At 38.5% G+C, this 27,130-nt stretch overlaps 1 protein-coding gene across 15 annotated transcripts in view; it reads left to right on the top strand.

Moving 5' to 3' along the window:
* Window positions 1-27,130, top strand: part of ANO10 (anoctamin 10) — a 243,284-nt gene that overhangs the window by 113,799 nt on the left and 102,355 nt on the right. For 3 of the 15 annotated variants that reach the window (XM_086850207.1, XM_086850263.1, XM_086850226.1), the window contains exons 1-9: window positions 8,432-8,590; window positions 11,688-11,861; window positions 12,911-13,093; window positions 14,522-14,656; window positions 16,191-16,310; window positions 18,239-18,808; window positions 21,184-21,239; window positions 22,734-22,808; window positions 23,771-23,953. In XM_086850207.1, the coding sequence (XP_086706333.1) occupies window positions 11,702-11,861; window positions 12,911-13,093; window positions 14,522-14,656; window positions 16,191-16,310; window positions 18,239-18,808; window positions 21,184-21,239; window positions 22,734-22,808; window positions 23,771-23,953 (1,482 nt within the window). In that variant the 5' untranslated portion in view covers window positions 8,432-8,590; window positions 11,688-11,701. Of the gene's footprint in view, window positions 1-8,422; window positions 8,591-8,787; window positions 9,310-10,198; window positions 10,472-10,770; window positions 10,793-11,476; window positions 11,553-11,620; window positions 11,862-12,910; window positions 13,094-14,521; window positions 14,657-16,190; window positions 16,311-18,238; window positions 18,809-21,183; window positions 21,240-22,733; window positions 22,809-23,770; window positions 23,954-27,130 lie in introns of those variants that run through there. The other 12 variants (XM_023919292.2, XM_086850212.1, XM_086850267.1 and 9 more) reach the window with 9 other exon arrangements.

Below are 27,130 nucleotides of genomic sequence, written 5' to 3'. Positions count from 1 at the left end.
GTTACTTGTGCACTTACACTGGCATGGTGACTGCTTGTGGATGCCTGAAACCACCTCACTTAGTCTGGAGGTGGGATTTCAGTTCAGACAAGCTGGTTCAGCTGGGGGACAGAACCAGCCCTGCTTCTTACTCTTACTTCTGTTAGCAAGATGTCAGCTTCAGAGTGACAACATAAATGGGTGCTGACAGTCACTCAGTATTTCCCAGCATTTCCAGAGCATCCGGAAGAGCAGTCAAGTTCTCTCACAGTTAAGCGAGAAAGAATCATGCTATTGCAGGTGTGGGTTTCATAAAGCAGTCGATGAATCCTCCCACACCTCCACACTGGCCTTGACCAGGTCGTTCCCTGCTGTAGCCCAGGGAACTGGTGCTATTAGTGCAGCACTACAACTTGTCTCAGAGCCACCAGTCCCAGGCACCTGGGAAGAACGTGTGGCTGTCTCTAAGAGAGGTACATCTCTGCCTGCACTGCTGGGCCACGCTGTTGTGTGTGCCTGCAGGGTGCTGTGTTATTGCCAGACAGCTCAGGGTGTATACGTCTAGTGCATGGCCCTTCACAGAAGAGAGGAGCCTTCATCTGCTGACCTTGTGCAGAGCCTCCATGCACCCCAGTACTGCAGTCACTTATAAAGCTTTATGTTCCCATGAGTCCTAGGGCCTTACAGGCGGTACTAATGAGACTCGCTGTGACTCACGTACAGCTTTAAATACACCCACTCACACCTAGGCTGGACTGCCTGAGATTGTCTGTACCCAGACATCTGACACCCTCGTTAAATCTGAAGTGAACACAGACTCCTGATTATATAATGTAATGCCAAAATAAAACATTCTTTTTCCTGAAAAGGGAAGAAACCCCAAATGCAACTTACATTCCATTCTCTGTTTTTAGTACATGACTTCAGATCCCCCAGGCAAAAGATTTTTAAGGGCAACATTAATTGTTAATCTTTTTTTGACTTGTACTTGACATTTGACATTATGAATGGAGAATAATTTAATGTTTTTCTTAGATCATTTCACTGTTGTACCAGCACAAGGGAGCACTCCCTTCTGAAACTTAAAACAGGGCAAATACTACACTCTTCTGCCATTCCCTCTTGACAAACACTAGACATCTGCTTCAGAAGGAACTGAGAACAGAAATAGAATTTCTGTTTTCTACCACATTGCATTTCTAATTGCTGATTGGAGATGATTTTTACTAAAATAAATTTTTCCTAAAATTAGGTTTGCTATATCTGAGAGTGCTTCAAATCAGATTATAGAATTAGATGCTACAGAAATAAAAGAGAAATTCAAAGACCTTGATAAAATCAAGGTTTTTCTGTACAGAGTTGTAGTACTAGATTTTAAGTGAAACACTTGATACAAAGAAGGATAATATACTAGTCTCTAATAAATATAAATATAAATTTAAAGATAAATAATATAATAATAAAAATATAAATAATAAAATATATTTTCCATTACAAATATTTTGTATCTGGTGTTTTTGAATGTATGACTATAGCAGACAAGTCAGGTTAAACATTTTTTCAGATTCACTTTGTGTGCCTTTTGTTCCCCTGAACTGCCAGAAGATATCATATATCTTTATTACCCTGTGCTCTGAACATTTGATGACAGCACTGGGACCCACGTGAACACAGATGTTGAAAAACTGTACCTGACTTTGCATTCAAGGAACTAGCTGGATACCAAAAGTACATGCTGAACTAGATCAGCACATGCAGTCTGTTAACAATAGCATATGCTTACCTCCTAGTTCTGTCAGTACTTTTCTCGTCAGTACACTGTAGAAGAGACCACAGCAAAAGGCTTTCTCTTTTGACTCATCCCATTTTTCTTTAATACCTAGTCTTACTTCAGTGATTGCTAAAATATTTCACTGAATATTTCAAATGGTGCTATTTTCATTAGTTTAAGACATTTTTCTTGGTGTTGGTTTCTATGGGGACAAGGGCCATAATTTTCTTAAGTCAAATGATCACATTTATATTTTGATCAAAAAGTTAAGAGTGATTTATTCAAGGCCTCAGTTTTTATTTCTGTTTTGAAGTCTTTGATCAGTGAACACCCGTATGCATGAAATTGGGGTCATCTGAAAATGAAGGTAAAGATATGAATCTGAGTATGTAGATGTAGTGTGTAAAACTAGACAGACATCAGTAATAATGATAAGTTTGGGCCCTTAGAAATAGCAATTAATAGCTGTAGGATATCTTTAGTTTTGTATTTTTATAGTTTTGTCATTTTCCAAGCAATGGTGAGAACGGTCAAATAAACAGGTGTACAATTCATACCAGGGGAGAGCATTTAAACAAAGAAATTATATGCAGACTTTGAAATGTATCTTACAGTTCAACATGTATACTGCATGAAAGGAAAACAGATCTCAGTGTCTTTAGATTTTTAGATTTAGATTAGCTGTTGAATAGCTGTCAAATCTTTGATCGCCTTGCCAGCAGTATGCCAGTGCTGCAGCCCTTGCCTATGTAAGTGAACATATTTCCCTAGAGAAATCAGTTTATGACACTGTCAAGAATCAGCTAGAAGACCTACAGAACCCATCTTTTCATAATCAAGAGCTCCATAAAAGACTAGTTCCCAAGCTATGCTTCAAGTTACTTAAAAATTAGAGTAAAATGGATTGTATAGAGGTGTGACATTTGCAATCAATATAGATAAGTTCATGAAGTTGTCTGTAAGACCACATTGAATAGTTCACAAAGCATGATAAAAAACGCCGTGTACATATCTGATGTCATTTGGAATGGCTGATGGTGTTCCTTCTCTCTGATTTTGGTTTGCCTTAAAGCCTCATGCTGTGGCTGTCCAACAGCTGAATTCAAGCACAAGAGGTGAAAGACAACTGGAATCATTAACTTCTTCAGCCCTCCTACAGCAATTCCCATTCATAATTCAGAGCTCTCAGCATAGGACTGTAAGGGGTTTTATCATGTCGTTATCTTCAGTGAGTATTACTTTGAAGGTAGTGGCTGGAAGGACTTTTACTGAATAACAAATCCCTGAACCTGATGTGCCCAAACCTTGCTCAAGCTCTTTCAGCTTTTTAGAATAATCTTCATTCGGTTCCTAAAACCAGGCAGAGATATTATTAAAACAGGTATTTGAAAAACACAAAAGGCTGCATCAGATAGTATAGTCAGGGACTGCCTCTGTGAGGCACAGCCCCAGGCATGGCATCATGGCTACTGATGAATCCAGACTGCACATTTTATTAGAATGTGTTAAATTATGCTATCCAGTAAATCACATTTATTAACCAATTAACTATTTAGTACTGCTTCTAGTCATGCACTAACAGATAAACCAAACACGTTCTGCCCAGGTGGAATGACAGACACCATTCTCTACAATACAAAATATGCAAAGAAACTGAAATTTTAAAATTGAAATATACAAAAAGTACGGCTTTCCCCTTTTTTTTCCCCCTGTTTTTGCAGGACATGCTAAATGCAGCCTTTACAATTGATGAAGTCTCCAGATGAGAGAAAAAAAAGGTGTCGTATGCCAGCCACTGAATAGAGGACCAGTATTCATAGAATATAGGATGCTGTTCCACAGCAGGTGGATGGTGAAGTCTAGAAAACTAGGAATGAAGGGGTAGCTAATAGAAACAGAAGGCCATATAGATTAATCAGAAGCACTGTAACCTCAGTAACCTCATGGCTCCATTTGTCTAAATGCAGAAAAATTCAGCCTTTTTTCTCATGACACTATCCCAATGATGTTAACTGGATCCTGGTGATTAATTGTGAAGTTTTAACATTAATTCATATATTATTTTCACAAATTCAGAGAGGGTCTGTTAGCCAAGATTCTAGCTTGCCATTTGGAGCATCCTAAATGTTGACACATGCATCTCAGAAGAAAATCAGAAAGGATGGATTGTTTTCAAAGTTCTGTGATGAAATTTTGAAATTTCTTCATGTACAGTAAAATTACTGACTTTATTCAATTTCCCAAAACATAAAGACCCCTTGGCTTGCTGGATCTCCCTCATCATTGCCCAGCTGTCCAGGTTACTCTAATACTGAGGAAATAAACATAGAATCATTTAGGCTGGAAAGGACCTCTAAGATCATCGAGTCCAGCTGTCCAATTTGTCCAGCAATGCAAAGTCCATCACTAAGCCATGTCCTCAAGTGCCACATCTATGGATTTTAAATACCACCAGGGATGGTGACATAACCACTTTCCTGGGCAGTCTGTTCCAAGCTTTGAAAACCCTTTCAATGAAGAAATTTTTCCTCATTTCCAATGTAAACCTTCCCTGGTGCAACTTGAGCCCATTTCCTCTTGTCCTACTGGTTGCCTGTGAGGAAAGATCAACCCCTACCTTGCTACACACACCTTTCAGTGGTTGCAGAGAGTGATAAGGTCTCCTCTGAGTCTCCTTTTCTCCAGGCCAAACAATCCTTGATCCCTCAGCTGCTCCTTATAGGACTTGTGATCTCATCCTTGCACCAGCTTCATTGCCATTCTCTGGACTTGCTCCAGCATCTCAATGTCATCCTTGGGGTGAGTGGCTTAGAATTGGACACAGGACTTGAGGTGCAGCCTGACCAGTGCAAGGTCCGGGGGGAGATCATTGCCCTATTCCTACTAGTCACAGTATTTCTGATACAGGCTAGGATGCTGGTTGCCTCGATAACTTTAAATTTATTTTTCTTCACATATAAATGATGAATCACATCTTATGCATGTTTTATCTTTTACTTGCTCCTCCTGGGTAATAACTGTTTCATTCACTTCTTCCTGGTTTAGGCAGGCTGATCCTCCTCTTTTTATGTTGTTTCCATTTTGTTTGACAGAACACGGCTTTTTGTTCCCTGATGATCTTATTTGGAAGTAGATACCTAAGTTAAAACTAAATGTTTCTAATCAGATGGACACAATGTAAAGTGGAAGAGGTGTGTCTTCCTGCACCTTAAAAATTGCAATCAATCAGCTTTGTGGCTCAGTGTTTATGAATCAAACCTTTCATACTTGGACACAAACAGTACATGTACTGCCTGAACACACTTATATGAAAATTCCTGTCAGAATGTAAAAACTGTGCCAAGTGTGACTCAAAAATAACTTACCCTCCATTTGCAGCAATACAATTTAATAATGTTTATTTCGCTTTTGGAAAGATCCTGTATAATCTAACAAAATATGTCTCTGAAAATTGGTAAAATGTCACTGTACTTTACTCTGACAAACTCATTGATTGAAATTTAATTGCTAAAATTTTAATGTAATTATTATTAATAATAAGGTAATTTAATGTTAGCCTTAAACTTTAGGTATCTCATCATCCATTTTTTACCCAATTAATATGTCATTAGCTTGTGAATTAAAAAGATATTTTTCTGTTAGTTGCTCCTTACTTTTATGATAGTAAAGTGTTCCAGTATGGCTCAAAACCTAGGTAAAGGTAAATCTTATGAGAATGATTGCTATTATATATGACTTCAGATAAGAGTCAATATTAATCTCATTATGTGTTTTTGTGGAATATGGTTGCCCTACCGTACATACATCTGCTTGCATTTGAATTAGTGAGGATTGCTGTATGGAAAGGTACTTTCCTTGTGCCAGCTCTTTAACCTTTATCTCTGTTTATTTAAATCACTGAAAGAGAACAAAGCAAAACAAACCAAAAGTGGGTGGGTGGTTTTCTAAGGAGCTGGTAGATTGAATGGACTCAGAGATGGATCTGGTGAATGCCAGAGCTGGCTTAAGTGTGGGGCAGAGCCTCAGATCTGACAATGGGGTGGGTACAGGGAGAAGGAAATGATAATGGTGGACTGGGAGTGAGATCTCACCCTTTTAGTGGCAGTGAGATGCTGTATGGGCTCAGATAGCCATTGAACTATACCCAAAATATGGTTGAAGTTTCAACCTGGTGTAAAAGCCAGTTTCACTTCATGTTAAATTAATGGATTCTTAATTTATTTAAGTACTGGGGTAGTCATTAGTCCAGGGAGAAGAGAGTTAACCACAGAATCAAAAATAAATCGTCTGCTGTTGAAATTTTCATGGATTCTTCTTTTGTCTCTCTCTTTTTTTCCTTTTTCTTCTTGCCTTACCACAGCTCATCCATTCTACTATGTCTGCAGTCTGCATGGTGCCTGACAGAGACAGACCATGAAAATGCTATAATCAGCTAGCAGAATCACAAGGGTGGACTACAGTCACTAACAGATACAAGCTTGGGATTTATATTTAGCTGTATTGCTAGTGCAGTTTGCAATTTAGGATGGGAATACCTGATTCATCTTTAAATTAGATAATCCTCTTAAGAGCAAATTTCTAGCCTCTACAATACTGTGATTGGCACAAAGTAATTTACTTTTTGCCATAGTGGTGAGACTGTTTCCACTGTGCCAGCAATGTATGTGTGTGTAGATTACTTTGTAGACACATCCACCATCTACTTACGAATCCTATTTTTCTTCTGTGAATACAGCATTATGTGCTGTTATGCATGGCTAGCAAAATGTGAACTTTCTAGAGAGAAACTGAGTGTCACAGCAGAGAATTCATTGTGTAGCAAGAATGTGACACCTAGTGGATACACGACACTGAGGAAATGTGACAGTCTCATCAAGCAATATTGCCATAAAGATGACCCTGTCCAACAGAAAGATTAATTTGAAAGCAGAAAAGAGATTGATTTTGAATGATTATTGGCATGGGCCAAAGTAATTGGATAACATCAAGTCCCCACTGAAAACTCACAAATGTAGGAGGTATCAGAGATAGTTTTAAAAGAATTGTTTGTAAACTACTAGAAGACTGAAGATGTCAGGCCAAGAAGGCCAGAGGCTGAAAGCCCATGAAGACATTGTGGATATTTGTGAGATGCATTGTGAGATGCATCATAAATGGAGACATCTAACATACAAAACACAAGAATAAGGTCTAAACCCCCCTTTTTGTTAAACCCACCTCTCTGTTACTGCAATGTTACTTCTTCAGGAAGTGAGTTTTCACAGTAGGTGATGCTCAGAGATGAATAACTATATGGTGAGGCCACTGGGAGCTGGACAAGACTGAAACAGTCTAATAATAGTTTAAGAAGCTTGATATTCTGCCCAAACTATCTGATATAGACAGTGTCTGTCTTCTACACTCCATTGCAGTCTCTAGTATCTAAATTTCAAGTATTTGCATCTCCCCATTTTCCATGGTGCCCTAGACCTTCACCCCTTCACTGGCTATAAATACTTGAAAAATTCATCACCAAAAGCTATTATTTTATAATCACTACCAAGCACAAATCAAAATTTCATCACAAAATGTACAATAAAATACAAATATCTCTATTTATTTCCAAATAAGTGGAAAAGTCTTCCCCAAGCCCTGCAGGGGAGCATGCTTTGCTGGCCACATCTTTTACCTGCCACCACTGCATTACAGTTACATTTCTCACTTCCTAGCTACAAATGGATGCTTGGAACTATATTCTCTGCAAAAGTCTTGGTATCAGAATGTGGAAATGTTCTCTTTTCCTGTGCAGAACAACGTTTGGAAAAGTAACTGACCCATGTGAAGTGCAGAATTTTTATAACTCAGGCTCCAGGAGGAGGTGGTTTGGCCCATGTCCAGAGAAGGACAGTGTGTCCAGGTGGTGAGGAAGGCCAATGGCATGCTGACATCTACCAGGAATAGTGTGGCCAGCAGGACTTGATTGTCCCCCTGTACCTAACACAGGTGAGGCCACACCTCAAGTGCTGTGTCCAGTTCTGGACCCCTCAGTTCAGGAAGGACATTGAGGGGTCTGGAACGAGTCCAGAGAAGGGCAGATAATGGAGCTGGTAAAGGATCAGGAACACAAACCCTATGAGAAGCGGCTGAGGGAGCTGGGGTTGTTTTGCTTGCATAAGGGGGGACCTTATCACTCTCTACAACCACCTGAAAGGAGCATGTAGCCAGGTAAGGGCTGGTTTCTTGTCCCAGGAAACCAGGGCAGGACAAGAGGAAGTAGTCTCAAGCTGTGCCAGGGGAGGTTTAGGTTAGAAATCAGGAGGAATTTCTTCACAGACAGGATGAATAAATATTGGAATGGACTATCCAAGGAGGTGGTGGAGTCACCATCCCTGGGGGTGTTTAAGGAAAGACTCAATGTGGCACTCAGTGCCACGGTCTGGTTGACACAGCGCTGTTCAGTCACAGACTGGACTCGATCTTAGAAGTCTTTTCCAACGTAATTGATTCTGCAATTCTGTGACAGGAGGCAGCACAGGCAGCAAAAGATGGAAATAAACAAGAGGATGAACTGCGAGCTGGCGGTCCGTACGAGCGTTGCTGAAACACTGACACAGGGGCGCTTTTTATTCACTGACATCGGAGCATTTCGGAAGGCCGCAGAGGGGGCGGCCGGGCCCGGCTGGGCCCGGTTGGGCCGGGCAGGGCCACGGCGAGGGGCGTGGCCGGCGGCAGCGGCGGGCGGTGTCACGCAGGGCCGGCCCGGCGCCCATCCTGGCAGCGCCCGGTGCCCGCGGCCCGCCCTGCCCTGCCCTGCCCTGCCCTGCCCTGCCCTGCCTTGCGGATGTGGAGCCGGCACCGCCGGTGAGTGGGGAGTGGGCGGCCGGGACTCAGCGGGAAGGGGCTCTCGCTGCCTGCGCCGCCGCCAGGGGAGGAGCCTCCGCCCTTCCCGCCCACCCCGCCGCGGCGAGGAGCCAGTGCCGAGCCTGGGCAGCCGTGACACCCCCGGCGCTTCCCCCGCCGCCCCGGCAGCGCTCGGGGTGGTGCGAGCGGCGGGCTGCGCTGTGGGCTGCGCTGTGGGCTGCGGGGCGGCGGCCGGCGGCGAGCGCGGCCGGGCCGGGGGCAGGCACTGAGTCACTGGCCGTGCTGGCGGCGGGGCCGGCCGGGCTGCTCTCCTCCCCGCTCTTTGGGTTCCTAAAAAAGGAGAGCCAGGCGCAGCCTGGCAGTGGGAAGTAGCCGCGATGGGCCGCCTTAGAGCGGGCACGGCCCGGACATGGCCGGGCGCCGCTGGGCGGTGAGCTGGGCTCTGACCCGCTCCGCACCGACACGCCCTGGAAAAGGGCTGCAGCTCCCTCTGCCCTGAGCTGACCAGGTGGTCCTTGGTCATGGGTTGGAGTCCATGGTTCCAGAGGTCTTTTCCAACCTCGTTAATTGCGACAGCCACGCAGCCGCGCCGTGAGAGCCGAAGCTCGGGGGTTTGAGGGCCTTCTTGGGTTGTTGTCCGTGCTTCTGGGTCAGTCGCTAGTTAAACAGTGTAGGATGAAAGAAGAGGCCAGATAACCTCCCAAATTACCTTTCATGGGGTATGTGCTGGGCGTTGGACAGCCTCTCAGGAAAACGCATTTGGAAATCACACGATTTGGAAGAGTGCTTCAGCTCTGTTGTAGTTTTCAGTAGTAATAACCCTGAAAATAACAGACTTACTGAAAGCCTGAAAATAAACTGAAAGACAGTAGTTTTGCATTAGATATTAGGAAGAAATTCTTTGCTGTGAGGGTGCTGAGGCACTGGAACAGGTTTCCCAGAGAAGCTGTGGATGCCCCATCCCTGGCAGTGTTCAAGGCCACGCTGGATGCAGCTCTGAGCAACCTGGTCTAGTGGAAGGTGTTCCTACACATGGCAGGGGAGTTGGAACTAGATGATCTTTAAAGTACTTCCAAACCAAACCATTCGTTGATTCTGTGATTCTTACACAGTCACTATGCCAAGGACGATGATTCTGAATAAATGACAGGAGCCAAGTCCACTGAGTAGCACACTGTTTATTAAAAAGGCTGTTTTCAAGAGATAACTGTTCTGCAAAGTGATATTCGTAACCAGTCTGTAATATTTAATAATTATCTAGTGTTTTTCATACTTTGAATTCTTTAGAAATGGCAATATACACAATGTGTCAGGTGTAATTTTAGCAAACCACTGCAAACCCCTTATTATGCATAGCGATGCATTAAGGTGCAGTGACTTGTCAAGACAGTGTAGTTAGTTACTGACAAACTCAGTTACAGTGCCTCATCCCCGATTGTTTTTCTCTGTCTGATTCATTCTGTTTGTGCAGATACACATCTGAAATTTTAAAAAACACTTTATTATTCCAGTGCAATTTTTTAAAAGACATGAATACTTGGGTTCAGAGCTGTAAATCTCTGTTGCAGAATTGTGTGTATGTGAAAAGGCAAATGAAATTAACCAAAAACCCCATTGAGATTTGGCTTGAAAGATTTTTCTGCAAGTTGAAATTGACAAGTTGAAAAGACTTATTTATTATGATATGCATATGTTTACAGTATCACTGTATTTTGTAGAATAATTTATAGGAAATACTGGAGACTGATTTGTCCTTGAATCAAGGAAGCATAATGGTCATAAAAGCTGAACTACATCCTTAGAGCAACTTCCTTAGAAATGAAGTATTTTAACAGGAGTGGGGAAACTGCTTAAAGGAAGTGGGTAAATTCCCTTCTTCAGGCAAGTTACTAGCAAAACATTCACCAAACCTTCCCCTCACTTTTAAACTTGGTAAATTAAATCTGTCATAGGTTTTTTGTTTGGGTTATTTTTACTTTTTTATTTTTATGGAATAGGTTAGTTATACCAGATTTATTCTTTTTCATCGACATCTCTAAGTTGCTTTATGAAGCATGATACAATGATCTCTGTAGAATAATTTATATAAAATTTGTTAACAATTCAAAAGAGAAGTGCCTGGGGTTGTTCAGCCTGAAGAAAAGAAGGCTTAGAGGAGACCTTATCAGTCTCTACAGCTACCTGAAAAGAGGCTGTTGCAAGGTGGGAGTCTGCCAAGTAACAAGTGATAAGACAAAAGAAAATGGCTTCAAGTCGTGCCATTAAAATTCTGTGAAAAATTTCATCATGGAAAGGGTTTCCATTCCAAATGCCTTTCCAAAGGCATTGAAGCAGGCTGTCCAGGGAAATGGTTGAGTCAGCATCCCTGAAGGTATTTAAAAGATCTGTAGATGTGACTCTTGGGGACATTGTTTAGTGGTGGACTTAGGAGTTCTGCATTAATGGTTGGGCTCAATCTTGAAGGCCTTTTCCAGCCTAAATGGGTCTGCATGTCTATAAAGGCTTGCTTAGATAATTTGGATTATTTGCACTTAAAGTTATGCAGCCAGTGTTTTACAGCTGGACTTTGTCACTTGGTTTATAGGTAACAAAAAGTCATTTAAGTGCTTTGAGTTTAATTTGCCTATAAGTTTGATAGATGTCTTACCTACCCAAGACGGTATAAGTTTCCTTGTTACAGTTAAAGCTTCACAAGATTAAACTGATCATACCACGACAAGCTTATTGATTTTTAAATGACTGTTCAACTAAGTTTCTGTTAATGTTTTCATTTGCTGACAAATGCGCTGTCAGAAGTTGCAGGCTGTTGTTTTTGAGTATAGTTTCACCTTATTAATTTGTTTTAATTTATTTGCTTTTCTCTCCTTACTGCTTTGCTATACATAGCAACAACAGTTTTCCTACCTAGAGAGTAGGACTTAAGTGCCATGGGAAATCAGTAGCATCTTCACACCTGCTAGTAGTAAGTGTCTAAAAGTGCACACCTATGCCTTTGATAAGCACAGACTTGTGTAATTCACTACAGTAAAGTTTTGTTTTTTTCGATTTGTACCAGGTATTTTTTAGCATTTGCATTTTATTTTGGTTTTGTACTTAGCAAGCTCTCAAGAGATGGCGGAAAAAACGAAAGAGATGATGGAAAGCTGGTCTTTCTTGGATACTGTTGAGTCTAACTTCAGGCCCCTGGTAGTAATTGAACTTGCAAAGGGCACCAAAGAAGAAACCATAGAATGGTTCACTAATCGAATTGTGGACAAAAAGGCAAATGGAGGTGAGTACAGTATGATATTCTGTAGCAATTTGAAATTAAATTGGCTGTCACCATCATATGAAGACATACAGAGAATTAGTTTTCAGGGAATTTGTGGTGTAATGATTATTTGCCAGTCTCATTTAGTTTTGCATTTCTTGAACCCACTTAACCCTGTTATTAATGAAAACATTGGCTTAAGGTCAAATTCCAGTTGAGCTCTAAAATTCTTCTATTTTTTGCACTGAAACCCTGATAACCTATGTTTCAATGTAATTCTGATGTCAGTTTTTATAGCAGTTGTCTAGATATGTTTCTCCTGTTGCTTACAGAAACATGGTAAGCCTTGCCTAAATTAAGATGTTTCATATCCTGTCCATAAGCCTTCATACCATGTTGTAGAACAAAATTAAATTAGCAGAAAGCAATTTAATCTTGGTAACTTCATGCTGGATTTTATTTATATTTTTATTAGCAGGTAGGGTCTTACAAAGACAATATTTCATTATTCATTTTGGTATGCTTTTGGGAGTTGAAGTTTGTGCATTTCTGGGAATGTGAAGAATTTGTTATTCCTTGGACTTTTTTAAAAACTTTTTTTTTAGAAAAGTCATTATTTGTGGCTGTTGTAGCTTATAGCTACATATGGTCAGTAATATTAATGTGGCTGATGGATTTGTGACTACAAACTTGCTTTCAAGGCTCTGTTAGATAAGTTAGGGATGTTCTGCTTCAAAAATCTAATTTCCTTAAAACTGGTGGGACTGTTTGCAGAAGCACTTACTTTTATGGTGTGAGCCTTAAGGGAATAGATCCAAACAGTTCCCATTGTTCCACTTCATTGTTGAGAGTGCTTCAGCAGAAATAGGACTAAATCAGGGGGTGACCCTGCAAGACTCTGAACATCCTATGTCAAGTGCTGTTGAAACCTTAATTCTTTGCGCCCTTAAAAAGAGACATTTTCAGCACTCCTGTTAGCTAGAGCCAGTATGTTGGATGATAAATGCTAGGGCTTTTAGACATAATTTTAATGTATTTTCTTGCTTGTTTTACCTCTCTTTGCTTTAAAGGTGCACAACTACTGATTAAACCACTGGTTACAGAAAATGGAGTTGAAAATATTTATCTGGTTGGAGCTTCCCACTTAAGGCTGTTGCTGGGAGCTGAAGCTGTAGGTTTGGTGAAGGAATGCACTGATAACTCAATGAGAACTTTTACATACAGCAGTAGAAAAACTTTCAAACATTTTGCAGGTAAGCAATTGTAGGAATCTTTGTTGTTGAAAAGTGGTGACTAAAGATTACGAGCAATTACGCTGCTAAGTATTTTATAGTCTTTCTATTCCTTTCCATTCTTGGAATGATAACTGTGAACAGCAAGCAGAAGACCAAGCCATGAAAAAAATACTTGTTTTTAACTATGGAAATTCAGGTCACATCATGAATTTTGGTTTCTTTCACGTGTCTTTAATTTTTTGTTTGTCTTTTCCTTCATGCTTTTCTATTCTTCAGATAGTCTCTTACTTGTATGAAAGATTTTCTTGGAAAGTAAGACAGGAAAAAGAGTTGATAAACATGATTTTATGATTAACAATCCATGTTATGAATTAATGTAGCAATTTAATTTCTGTGAGCCAGTTTTGAGGCTTATTATCTTGAAATTATAAAAAATAGAAACATTTTTCTCTGTTAAATGTACACATCAAACAAACAATAATTAACACAGACACATTCAATGGGATTTGGCATGATAAGTGGAATCGTTTCTTTTCCTCTTTTATTTTGTGGGGATCTCAACACAGGAAATTTTCCTTTTCCATGTGCTGCTTATAAGGTTCTTAACACCCCTACAGTGGCAGAACTCGTTTTTCACTCTGGAAGTAGCAAAGGCAAGTAGATACTGGAGTTCCAACTTAGTCTTGCTAATACTTTTCATGTGCCTGGTTAAGTGATGCCCTTAACCACATTTTCAATATAAAGGTTCTTGGGTCTGTCTGAAACAGTTTTTAAGTTTTGTTGCTCAGTGGCAGTTTTGCTCAATACCACTGCTGTGCAATGACTGTTGCAGTGTCTTTACTTTTGTGACCTTGCTTTCCTGAAATTAGGAAGCCTTCAGAAGAGCTGTCATTTGCGAAAGTGCCACTTCAATTTCTTTGATGCCTTTACATTATTAATGCAAATCTGACACAAATTCCACTGCTAACAGAATCTCTAGGATTAGCTGTATTTCCAACTGCTGTAAATATATTTTTGGTTCTATCTCCTGGTATTTTTTTCTTTTTAAAAACCCAAATTTAATTTTAGCTTTGTCCAGATGCAATCAGAGAAGTTGTCACCTAGAAAAGAAAACCTGCAGTCTGTGTTGTCTTGAAGTATTTCTGGTTGCCCAGTTAAACTAATACTATATTGTTATTTTTTATATTAGAGTTTTGTTGATATTTTAGCTTCCTACCTAGTGTATTTAGGGCAATCTCTATAGTTTCTTATTCTGAAGTGGGGGAAAATTTGTTTTTATCTCAGGGAAATCTGACTCTTGTTTCCATGATGATAAATGGATGGGGTCGACATAGGTTTGTTCCTGTAATTTCTTTTTCCCCAAATCTGGTAATTTTTTGCAGTTGTTTGCTGCCAGGATTGTATTCCTGTGCTGCACAATTTCATATAACCTTCCTTTTTATTTAGATGACAATCACAATTTCCTTACAATGGCGGAATGTCAGTACATCATCAAACATGAACTTGAAAATTTGAGAGCCAAAAATGAAAAAATGATCCCTGGATATCCTCAGGCAAAGCTGTACCCAGGAAAATCAATTGGTAAGTAATGTAGTTTGTTGCCTCTAACTCACTGTGTTGATATAGGATAGTGTTCATGGTGAAAAAAAAAATATTTTCCTGTAATGAAGAGAAATCCTTCAGATGTTCAAGTCCTACTATTTTTAACCAACTTTTTCACTGCTTCAGTAATAGGACAAAAGGCAATGGATGCAAAATACAATAAGATAAATTCTGAACAGGTATCAAGAAAGTATTTTTCTCAACAGGATAATCAAACATTTGATCAGGGTTTTAAAGAGATTGGTAACTATCATGGGAGTCTTCTAAATCCTCGCTAGACAAGGCCCAGAGCAATTGACCCAATTTAAGCCACACCTACCTTGAGCAGGAAGGTGGACCAGATTACTTTCAGAGGGCCTTCCATCCTGAATCATTCTGTGAGGCTGAGGCACGGGACTTCAGTTCTCTTCAGCTGGGTAGTTTTTGCACATGTTGATTTTATCTGTTATTTTAATTAGTACCAAAAGTATTTATTATTTAAATTACATGATTATATACTTGGATTCTCTATGTATAAAAAGACTAAAATGAGTACCAGTGCTCCAGAGTTAAATTTTCATAATTTGTAGGAAGGAATTTTTATTTAATCTATTTGGTTTCACTGATCTTCCTCTTTGCTTCAAGATATTTTCTTTTTCATGGGAGAAGGAAGCAATGAGAGCTGGTGCTATTTTTATGGTAGCTAGATGATAGAAATGGTACAAATTCTTAGGAGAATGTAACTTAATAATTGTATCTCCTTATATTAACAGTATCTTTATTTATTAGTGTTAGTCATCAGAGAAGGAGATCTGTGCATATTAGTGGTTCAAAAAATGTAAATAAATGTAGATGTCAGATGAGTTTAAATTGATATTTTTTTAATATAGCCAAGGTATTTTTCTAGTTAAGTCAAACAGGTGATGATGGGAAATAGTAAAATACTGTCACACTTCCAGTGCCTTCCAATTTTTAAATTTATTTTCTTATTTCTATGGTTGTAACTTCAGAGCAGTTTCTTACTTGTTTATCCACACATGCAGTATTGCTTTCCATAACAAAATTAACTATAAATTGTGGAATATGTAGTTTTTTTGCAATGAAGATGTGATGTAATTTATGAATTAGTGAAAACTGATAATTCAAAGGTTTTTTTGTATCTTTCCCATAATTAGTACAAAAATTACTTTGTGGCTATCCCCACAAAGCTACATGTGGCATTTCAGTCCTGACCTGTAGCCCTTTTTGCTGTTGAAGCTGCATTTGGTTATGTTGCAAAGCTGTGGAGTAGTTACTACAGGTAAAAAGGTTGCTCTTTGTCTTCCAATGGAGAGTGCAGTATTTGCAGGAATAGGTATAACTGCTCTCTATAATTTTTAAATTAACATGAGACAATTCTTTTAGGATTTGAGTGCTAGATCTATTTCAAAGGAACTTTAGGCTAGCTAAGTACACAACATAACCTGTTTACTTATGTCAACTACACTGTCCTTTGAAGGAGTGCTAGGTATCTATTTTTCCTTTTCTCTTCTAGTGAGAAGATTATTGACCAGTGGTGTTCTTGTTCAGATTTTCCCTCTGCATGATAGAGAAGAGTTGAAAAAGCTTAGTCACAGCTGGTATGGCCGAGTGAAAGTTGGTTATCAACCTTTGGGTATGTGAACAGCCTTTGTGTTGTGGTCATGCAGTGGAGTTGTGAAATTAGACCATGTTCTTTTACCATTGGGACAAGTTTTTCCTCTTTTAGTGTTTCCTGGGTGACCTGCTGAAATGGTTCTAGACTTGCAAAATTGTTGGTTCTAGAGCCTGCAGATTCAGTGCCTGTGAGTTTCCATGAACCAGCAATCTGCACATCACAAATTCTCCCCACCCGTCATGAAAGCAGGAATGGTCCAAGCCAAGACTATTTTTTCAGACTGACTCTTGACAAGCTCCCATGTGTCTGGAACTCTCAAAGCTTATTTGTGCTGTAGGTGTATCAAAAGTATATTTATAACTGTTTGTTTTAAATTCATTGTCTGAATGAAGACTGTATGTTTTTGCATGCCAGCATCACTTGAGTACATTTTAGACACTGCATAATCTTAAAATGAATATAATTTTTAGTCTGGCAATGTGGACAGTTAAGTTCTAAACTCTAAACCTGTAAACTTTATTTGAAAATAAGAAAATAAGCATTTGGGAGCTTGCCTGATTATAAATGTCTGGGTCTTGCAGTTGCTTGAGGTTATTTCCTGAGCTGCAGGAAGTTAAAGATCTGGCTCGATAATGCCTGCCTCCAGAGCATTGTGTTTGGAGCCTTATTATGTGCTGGTGTTTGGTTTATGTGAGAAAGGAATTTTTTTTGGATTGACACTGAATCCATACAAAATTTTGAAGTAAATCCCAGGAGCCTGTTAAGCATCTACTAATTTAGGGGTATCTTTCATGTTAGAGTGTGAAATTATGCTAATGACACTTGAATGTATTTGTTAATGAATTTTTGATTGACAGGGATGTTGCAGTGCTGATCCTTATGTTTGTTTACCTTTCCTTCTTTCTTTCAGAGACTTTTATCTGGTTTGCAGTTGTAAACTTCTGTTCTAGTGTTTTGTAAGCCATAAGAATATTCTGGTATTACATGTGAGGTTTTTTTGTAGTAGTGTATTTACAGTGTCAGTTCAGAGGTCATGCTTCTATGGTTGTTTCTTTAAGCTGATAAATACAAAACAGTGGCAGACAAGCAATCTGATGGTCCAAACAGGTAAAGAAAAGTGATTTCATTATTTTAAACTCTTTAATAGGCATTTCTGTATCTAATTACTTCTAGATTATAAGAATAATAATCTTGTATCTTTTTTTATTAGTAAGATAAGTGATATGTCTTCGTGGAGGTAATACATCTGTCACGAAATATACCCATTACTAGTGCACTTTATAAGTCTCTGTCGCACCTTAGCAGACAAACCTAGTGAGTACAGCAAGTATGTATTTCATGTATCAGTTGTCTGCTGAAGAGAGCATCTCAAGCTCAGTACTCTTATCTGATATGTTTAAGATTTAAGATTTTAATACACCTGTCCATCTATTCCTTTAGTTCCTTGAGAGTTAGCAAAGCACAACCTAGCCCTTGTCTCTGTGCAAGCCAAAACAAATTTGTTTGCCAGGAGTACATATGCCAGGGGGAATTTTCAGAAGCTGAGCGTCAGTTGCTGTTAAAGTTTGGTTGTTATTACATCAGATGTCTTCCATGCCATTCATTAATCAATTTCTGTTTTCAAGAATGATAGTGTTTTCTCTTTGGTTCGGTTTTTTCTTTTTTTCCCTCCCCTTTCTCTGGATATCTGTTTGATTTCCTTGCCATCTGAATGGTACGTTTATGTGGGTATATATATATGTAACTTTAAAAAAAAGTAATTCAGATAACCATCTGACTTTTTGTAATAAGGGTGAAGGAAGAAAAAAAAAGCAATTATATTCATTGTGTTATTTAGAAGAAAAGAAATCTGGCCAATGGAAAGTTGTAAGTTCATGCAAGGTCAAGTTTGATATTGTATTGACATTTGTTGAGTGTAGTCTTTATTGATTAATTTCTCTCTGCAGATGACATACGCTGCTACTTTGGCGAAACCATTGCTCTCTACTTTGGCTTCTTAGAGTACTTCACATTTGCTTTGATTCCAATGGCTGTCATTGGGATTCCTTATTACATGTTTGCCTGGGAAGACTACGACAAATATGTGATGTTTGCCACATTCAATTTGCTGTGGTCCACTGTGATACTGGAGGTTTGGAAGCGGATCTGCGCCATCCTGACGTACCGCTGGGGCACGCTGCTGATGAAACGACAGTTTGAAGAACCAAGACCAGGCTTCCATGGTGTGCTGGGGATCAATCCTGTCACTGGGAGGGAGGAGCCAGTGTACTCAAGTATTAAGAGACAGTTACGGATTTACCTGGTGTCCTTACCATTTGTGTGCCTTTGCCTCTACTTCTCATTGTATGTGATGATGATTTACTTTGACTTGGAGCAGTGGGCTCTGGATTATCACAAAGAGAATGAGTCTAACTTCAGCAACTTGATGCTATTCGTGCCCAGTATCATCTATGCCATTGTGATTGAAATTATGAACCGCATCTATCGGTATGCTGCTGAATTCTTAACATCGTGGGGTAAGAAAGTTGTTCATTCTTCTTTCAAATTAGAATCCCACATACTTAGAATTTGTTTCTTTGTAGAATACACTACTGTGGTATCTTGTTCTACAGAATGCTAAAGAGATTTCCCATAGTGGGTTCTTGCTGTGGGTAAAAGAGATGGCCATTTTAAGTTCTTATATTTTCAGTGTTCTGGGATTGCAATTTCATATTTGGTTTAATTTGGTCTGACATGCCATCAGAAGGGGTGAGCCTGCCTTCCTCCTCAGCCTCTCTCTGCCTTTGGTGCAGATTTAGCTCTTTGTCTGGCTGTCTCAGCCATAGTGCTGCAAAAGGGGTGGGGGGAAAGCTTGAGGTTAAGAGCTCAGAGGTGCATGGATGGCAGGAAGGATTGTCCTGGCAAGTTGCACCCACAGCCTAGGTTTGCTTACTATGCTTTAGTCTACTGTACATCAGTTCAGAGGGCAGAGGCACTGAGATAATGGAACCAAATCTAAGCCCACTCTAAATGTCACATAAGAGTGTTTATGTATGCTAAATATATATAATAAAGACTGGCATTCCACATCCCAATGTGGATGTGGTATTAAACACATCAAAGTGTGTTTCTCTGAGCACTCTAAGAAGAGGAGGAATGTTATAATAGATTACCCCTTTCTTCCCCCCCTTGTGTGTGTGATTTATTTAACAGATTTGGCTTCGTGTTTTGTAACCTAACATAAGGATAGTGAAATACTGGTGTTTATTTTGAATTTTAGCACTTCTGCAGACATGCAAAATCACTTTCAGACAAAGTTAATAGTTTAAGCTAATGAGAATTAACTGCATTGTGTAGCTCCATATGGCATTGATTTGCAGGACAGAATCCAGATTACTAAAGCTGGAGACCCAGAAAATTAACAGAAGAAAGATAAGGCAAAAGGGAGATTGATGCAGAAGACAGAATAAAAAGAGGTGTTGAAGTGGGGGTTGGTTATGCTTGCCAAAATTATTTGCTCAGCAAATGCAACCTGGCATCCATCATAGTAAAAGCAAGCCATTTCTTTGTTTATGACTGTTCAAGGCTTTTATTTAAATAATATTTTTTAAATTCATATCTAGGGCTCAGTTGGCTGTTTCATTGTTTTTAATATACTGTAAGAAAAGGCATTTCTGTGAAATACTCACTTATGTTGATCTGATAGACTAAAATGTCTCTAACAGGCAGCTCAAGGGTTTCTTTAATCCAGACTTGCTGGGTTTTAAACTGACGTTTCATGTTCAGCAGAGGCAGTATTTATGTAACCTGCTACACTGGCAGCTTGTGCCTTTTCTGTGCTATCCAATGTGTTTCTGCTGCCATGCTCTGAATAGGCTCAAAAGCTCATCTGGATGTCCTATCTTCTCTCCCACCTGGCATATTTTCAAATAATACCTGACTTTACAGCTAAAGTGACAAAGCATGGAAAACAATTTGGGGTATTTTAAGCACCCCTCTTTCACCCATTTATCATGAAAGCTGATTGTGTAGCAGAAGCTAAAAGTAAAAAATTGCAGTCACTTGAATGCATTTTCATGTCAGGCCTAACTTGATGCTCCTGTCAGAGTAGTGCTCTGATGTTTTGTCCTGAGCAAGGTCTGTAGGTGTTGGTGTCTCCTTTCATTCTTGTTGAAACAACAGCACATCTAGCGTGCTGCCTTCTCAGTTACTGCTTACCCAGGGCTTTAAAGGTACAGTCTAACAGAACAGCAGAAAGAAATTGAAAATCTCCCATCCACTTCCCTTTTCTCCCCTCTAGTAAATCAGCCTTCCTGAAACATCAGGTTTTGACTGTTTATCTTGAATGAACTGAAAATCTCAATTTAGAGCGAGTAATGCATCTGTTGAGCTTCACGTACGCTCATCTTGCTCTAGAGTGTAGGGACTTACCTAAATTCCTTGTAAAGAGATGGGAATATTTTCATATTTACTGGCTTTGAATTAAATTTGGTATTGTTACTTTCCATTATATATTCCTATTAATCTTGCATTAGTTTTCAGCCAAAGAACAGTCGATAACTAGACACATTTTGTTAAGTCTTAAGAGCAATGGATTTTTTTTCTTTTATAAAATAACTCTTCAGAGTAAGAAATATGTAAAAGAAGAAATTTTTGCAGTAGAAAAAATACTGGAGTTGTAATCAAAAATATGTATGATAATACTGTGGATCAGATTACCTTCATAGATTAAGTGAGGTATTGGTAAAAATAGTATAAAATCTTTCTACCATGAAGTGTTTGAATAATATAAACTGTTAGATAAGTAGTTTTTATGTGGAATAAAAGTGTCTGTTCACTCTTTGGATAGCAATGTGTAGGACGTGGTAGGATCTTTTGCTGATTACTAATTTATAACTTTGTTGTATTTTAGAAAATCACAGGCTGGAGTCTTCATATCAGAATCATTTAATTCTGAAGGTTTTAGTGGTAAGTATGTCATATAAGCAGCTTTTAAGATTTTTTAGAAAGACAGCTTGTGTGACTGTACCACAGTGACCTACAGTTTTACTCAAGGCCAAATAGTAGCACAAATATCAGAGTAAACAAGATTGCTGTTAGGGTTGCAGTAACTGCTAGACTATTTTAGATGCCTCTTTTATAGTGGAGTTAGCTTTTTATTTGTATTGAATTGTTCTTTCATTAGGATGCTGTATATATAAGTTTTTATTAATTGGTGTGGTCTTGCCTTCAACTGAGAACTATTCTGTTCAATTTTTGCATGATCTGATGGTAAACCACATTTTGAAAAGTTAATACATGAACTTCCACCTATACTATCATTCAGAGTTAGTTATACTAACTGTGTGTATATATATATATATGTATATATATATATATAACTGGTTAGTTATACTAACCAGTCAGAGGGACCTGAAAATACCTGTCCATCAGTCTACTCCTGTGCAGTTCACAGGACATGTAGATCTGTTTAATTTATCTAATCTTGTTTCCTTTTTGAAGAGATAATTTCAGTTTCTTCCTTGTTTATTTCCTCAGTTTCCTTAGAGTTCCTTCTTTATTTCCTTCACCATGTTTTTGTATGTGTGTATGTTTATTTGGGGTTTGGTTTGTTTGTTGGTTTTGTTTTGGGGTTCTTTTTTTTGTGTTAAATCTCTGTGTTACCCATCTGTTACTGGTAACCTCTAGAGCTGAAACTCTTTTAGATATCACTTATACCTTTATCTCCTCCTGTAGCCTTTCTCATAAAACTTAGAACCATTTATTTTTCCCCATAGGGTATTTATACAAAATGATTATAGAAATAAAGAAATGTTAAGTGTAAGTTTCCCCCAGTTTTCATTCTCAGTCTGTGAATGGCTCTCTGCACTCCCAATATTATCTGTATGGGCCAAGAGCTCCAAAACAGGAGCTGCAGCACTGACAGCAAGTAGGAATCTTCAGAGTTTGATTAAATACTGTGATTATGTCTTATTTTAGAAGTAGGAAATATTTCTCTTGGCCATAAAACCTTTTGAAGTGATTAAACATAAACTGGAACTAACATATATAAAGGAACATTTTTACAGATTGAGAGTAAATGTATTTTGACTAAGTATTTTTTTTAAAAAAGTCACTAAATAAAGATCATTATATCCCTTCTCTAATCCTATCTGGAGAAATTGCCAAAAAAAAGAAAATTAAGTACAAGGTGATGTGTTTTTAATGCCTACATTTCATAATTCAGTTGTAGCTCTCTTTGTACACTTTGCTTTAGGCAAGCTTTAAGCTTGTTAAGTGAAAAACTGAGTAAGACCAATATTGAAAATATGTTTTTTCTGAGGTTTAAAAATGGTAAAGAAAATTTTGATGGGCAGTGTACATCTTCATGAAAGCCATTTAATCAAGGCAGCTGTTAAGTTAGATGATATTCTGCATCTGAACTTTTGCTCAAGTACTAAAACCAAATATTTTTATTTGCAGTTCAACTTCTTAAATTGTTTTGCATCTCTCTTCTACATTGCCTTTGTATTGTTTGATATGAAGCTTTTGAGGCAGGTGAGTTCCAAGAACATCTTAAGAATGTTGATGAATCTCAGAAAATAAAGTATTGATTTGAACAGACTTCAGTAGTTATTCTAAAACATAAACTTGGCAATTAATATATTTCACCTATATTTTAGAAATCCAACTTCCATGTTTCAGTTCCCCTAACATTATTGCAGAATCATAATGGAGTAGAGTAATTCTTTCTCTCTGTATAAATGAGGAACTGTTTTCAAATAAATTTGATTATTCTCTCACACAGATGAGACTGGGAAATTTTAATTTCCTCTTTATTTCCTTTTATGTTAGAAAATGTTCTTCTCTGTAGTGTTCTTAATGAGAGACTCTTGAGAATAGGGTCGTGATTAAGTTCAACTACAGTGGGGATCTGAGAATAAATAAAAGCAAAAATAATTTGTAGTTGGTATTTTAAATCAACTTTCACTCTCAAATGCATGAAAAATTGGTATAAGGAAAATATTTTTGCTCTAAACATAATGAGCAGTACAACAAGAACTTCAGCTCAAGACCTCTGTTACTCTGAAGTGATCTCTAGCAAAACACTTGACATATCCATCTATACCAGACATAACATTTGTGACACTTCCTCTACTTTCAGGTAAAATCAAGAAATAAAAAACATAGAAAAAATTTCAGTCTTTAGCTCTGTGATTGTCATTGGCATATATTAAATATGCATTATCCTTCACTGTACTTGGTGTACTGTTTTCAAGATATATCTAGATACACAAAATATTTAGACTACTAACTCCTAATTAGTCCTTTTCAGCACACAGCAAAGGATGGGAACTAGATAATTTACACTTTTCATATGCTATTGCTAGGTTTGTTAGGCTGGCCCATTTTTCATAATATAGTAACTTACAGTGTTACTTGAGCTCACAGAATTGCAAATGATCATAGATTCATCACAATTGTTTTATTTTTTATTTCTTTTTTTTTTTTTACTTAAGAGTTTGGCCACTTTGCTGATAACTTCGCAGATCCTCAACCAGTTTGCAGAATCCTTACTTCCTTACTGGCTCCAGAAGAGATACAACAGGAAGATGAAGAAACGCATGTGTTCCAAGAAAACTGATGCAGACCTGTCATTAGCTGAACAGGTCAACATGGAGAAAGAAATGGGAACCTATTTGGTACGTTGTAGTACTGTAAAAGAGTTAAAACCTTTCTGGGCTCTTGTTGACAGAGGCACCAGCCAAGGCAAACAAGATTATTTTTGGCTTTCTGGCGTGGCTTATTTCCAGCTTCATCAGCTTTGCTGGTAGCTGTTTATGCAGCTGTAGGTTATCCTGGATCAGGAAGTGGATACAGTGTAGTAACACCAGAATGAAGGGGAAGGAATGAACAGCTCTATCTGGAACTACCTAATCTGTATCACTGGAAAGAAGTATTTGTGTAATATGCCTTTAATCTCCAAGGGTAACCCAAACACTACCAGGATGAGTAGGCTGGCACAGGGAAGAGGGAAATTATTTCTGTTTTGGTTGGATTTTGCAGTAGTACTAGTTTAAATGGTCAGTTGAACTAGAGCCTGAGAGAGAACACATCTGGATGTGGCCAGAAAAGGAGGACAGAAGAAACCAACTATTCAAAACAATATTCCAGCTGGATGCTCTTGCCTCTTGAAACCAAATAACAAAGCTTTGGTATTCACTGTCTTGGTTCTGTTCTTGACCACCTTCTATCCAATATAATTTTTAATTATTTTTAGTAGATTTCATGCAATTCATTACTTAAGATTCTGAAGGAATTTACACAGTGCATGTCAGTGTGTATGTTAAGGCCTCACAGACTGGCTGACAAGTTGATCAGATGCTGCAAGCACAGTCACAAGAGTCATAATACTGTATGACTTTTGCTTTTATAAAATAAGAAGTACGTGTAGATAGTGTATCTTTCATGTAAAGGGTAGACATTAGCAGTTTTAAATTTGAGAATAACACCGTATCAAATTCCTCTCTTCCTGCATGAAGTGCCATGAAATGGGAAAGAGAGAAAGAACTATCACCTTCACAATTTAAAAACTGTACAAATATATTCCTGTGTGAAGGTTGGAAAGAGATAGAATTAGACAGCCTGTCTTGCAGTGCAGAACACAGCAGAAGCTCCTGCGTTATTGTCTGAGCTGGTAAATGGGCACAGTCCAGCACTGCACCTGCACATCGGCCAGCACAGCTCCCAGAGTTGTGTGTCAGCATCAGGCCTGACCAAATAAGCTTTGCCTTTTAGACCTGAGCTGACTCCTGAATCTCAGCTGTCACATACAAACCCAGAGTGGTGTCTGAGTCACACTGCCTTGTGCTGCTTGTGCAGAGCTGGATCAAGTGAATCTGCACCTGTTGTACCCTGAATAGTTTTTCATGGGGGACCCAAGAGGTCAGTTGTAGAGTTAGGACTTTGCCTTGGATGTGTCCACTGCTAGCCTCAGTTTCAGTTCTAAATGCTGTGTACTCAAAGCCTTAATTTTATATTCAGTCTAAAGATTATTGTTTTGCTGTGCTTGTGAATAAACAGTATTAGACCACTGATTTGTTTGCAAGCAGTGAGCTGTCAACAGGCAAGAATATTTCTAAAATTAAAACTGTCACAAGGGGGAAGCATTTGACTGTTTAGTAACTGAGAAGTCTTGACAAAATTCTGTATTTCAGCCTCCTTTGTTTTGATCTCTTTTTTCACATCCTCTTCAGCCTTTAATTCTCTATTCTTTTTGTCCTCATTCTCACTTTTCAAATATCCAGCCCTGTTTTAAGATGTAAAGATGTCATGCAGTAATTTCTTAATTTTTATTTTTCTAATTTTTGTTTCACTCCTCTTGTTAATTTTCTTCATAATTTATTCCTTGTTTTTGTTTCCTTGATGCTGTAGCTGATCATGTGGCTGCCAATGGCACAGTTACAAATTTCTTTAATATAGTCTTGGACTCCTGTTTTCTTACACAAAGTTTCATAAATTGAGTAGGAGAAAAACAAATACTTATTTAATTCATACTCTGCTGTTCTAAAAGCCAGTAGGTATTGGTCAAGGAAATGAGAAGTGTGAAGAAGCAGTGGGAATACTGTGCAGTTACCAGAAGGAGGAGCACAAAGGAAAGCTCTCTCTTTGCCTGCAGTGATTGTCTGAGAAAATGATAGCAGTAGCAGATGTGTGGCTGCCATCCCAGTGAATATTCCTGCAAATGTTCCTAAAGAAGACCTTAGTAAAATTTAAAATTTGTACAAAATGTTTCTGAGGGGAAAAAAATCTTCATGTCTTAAAAAGTTAGGTAGCTGTTCATGGTCTGGCCTGCAGATGGGTTTGTGAGACCAAACTATACTGTGGAACTTCAAAGCAAGCTCAGGTGAGAAATGCAATTAATGAGTACCCCGTCTTGAGTTGTGAGCTTGCAGACTTCTACTGCCTGTCTCTGTTTCCTAGGAGAAAAAAGCACTAGGTATTGGAGATGGCAGTCAGTTTAACAGCTATGATGGGCAAAAAAGAGTAGATAACCATGTGTCTGATGCATGGAACCAAAACCACTTTCATGTGGTTTTTGCAATAATTTCAGTTACTGTCAAGTCTTCATGATTTCAGTTTTGAGAGAGAGGACAATACATGTGTCTGTGTGAATACAAGATACCTAGATCCCACTTTAACTTCTTTATGGTATTTCACTATCCTTTGTTTATGAACACTTTTTCTTTAAAAGTGGTTAGTTTGGTTCTTTCATAACAAAATTGCTGCAATCATAGCAAACTATCATTTATGCTACAAAACTAATATGCAAATAAATAAATGATCACCTGCATGTGAATACTTAATCAGTGTTTAAGTACCCCCATTCTTGGTTTAAGGATCAGGTTATAGATTTATTGTGATTTGTTAAATAGGGTTTTTTTTCTTTCAGATGTCAGTGCTGCCTTTTAGATTTCAATCTTCTGTCTTTCAGTCTTCTGTCCTGCCCATTTTGAAGTAAACAAGCAGAAATACCAGGAAAGAGTTGCCTATCTACCAGCCTACCATTCTGGTTAGGTCTTTCTTGGACAGACTGAAATGCTAGGACTTTTATTGCCACAGTGCTCTCAGGAGAATGTTCTGCCAGTTTAAATGCATGATGCTGTTTTTCTGTTCCTCACTGTTCCTTCTGTTACTGTTTAACTGAGATTTCAGGAACCTGCATAGGTTGAATGCGTTTTTGTACTTACTTCATGTAATAAGGATAGGAAGTGTAACTTGCAGAAAATGCATTAGGCAAAAGGAAAAATCTGGACCTCCCCATATAAGAAGTTTTTAGTGATTGAATAATTCCAAATTAATTAGATTTTTTAAAAAAA

This window comes from Cyanistes caeruleus, chromosome 1 (genome assembly GCF_971803275.1).
Source record: "Cyanistes caeruleus chromosome 1, bCyaCae1.hap1.1, whole genome shotgun sequence".
Lineage (NCBI taxonomy): Eukaryota > Metazoa > Chordata > Aves > Passeriformes > Paridae > Cyanistes > Cyanistes caeruleus.
The sequence above is the reverse complement of the archived record's forward strand: the minus strand, read 5'-3'. Positions and strand labels throughout refer to the sequence as shown.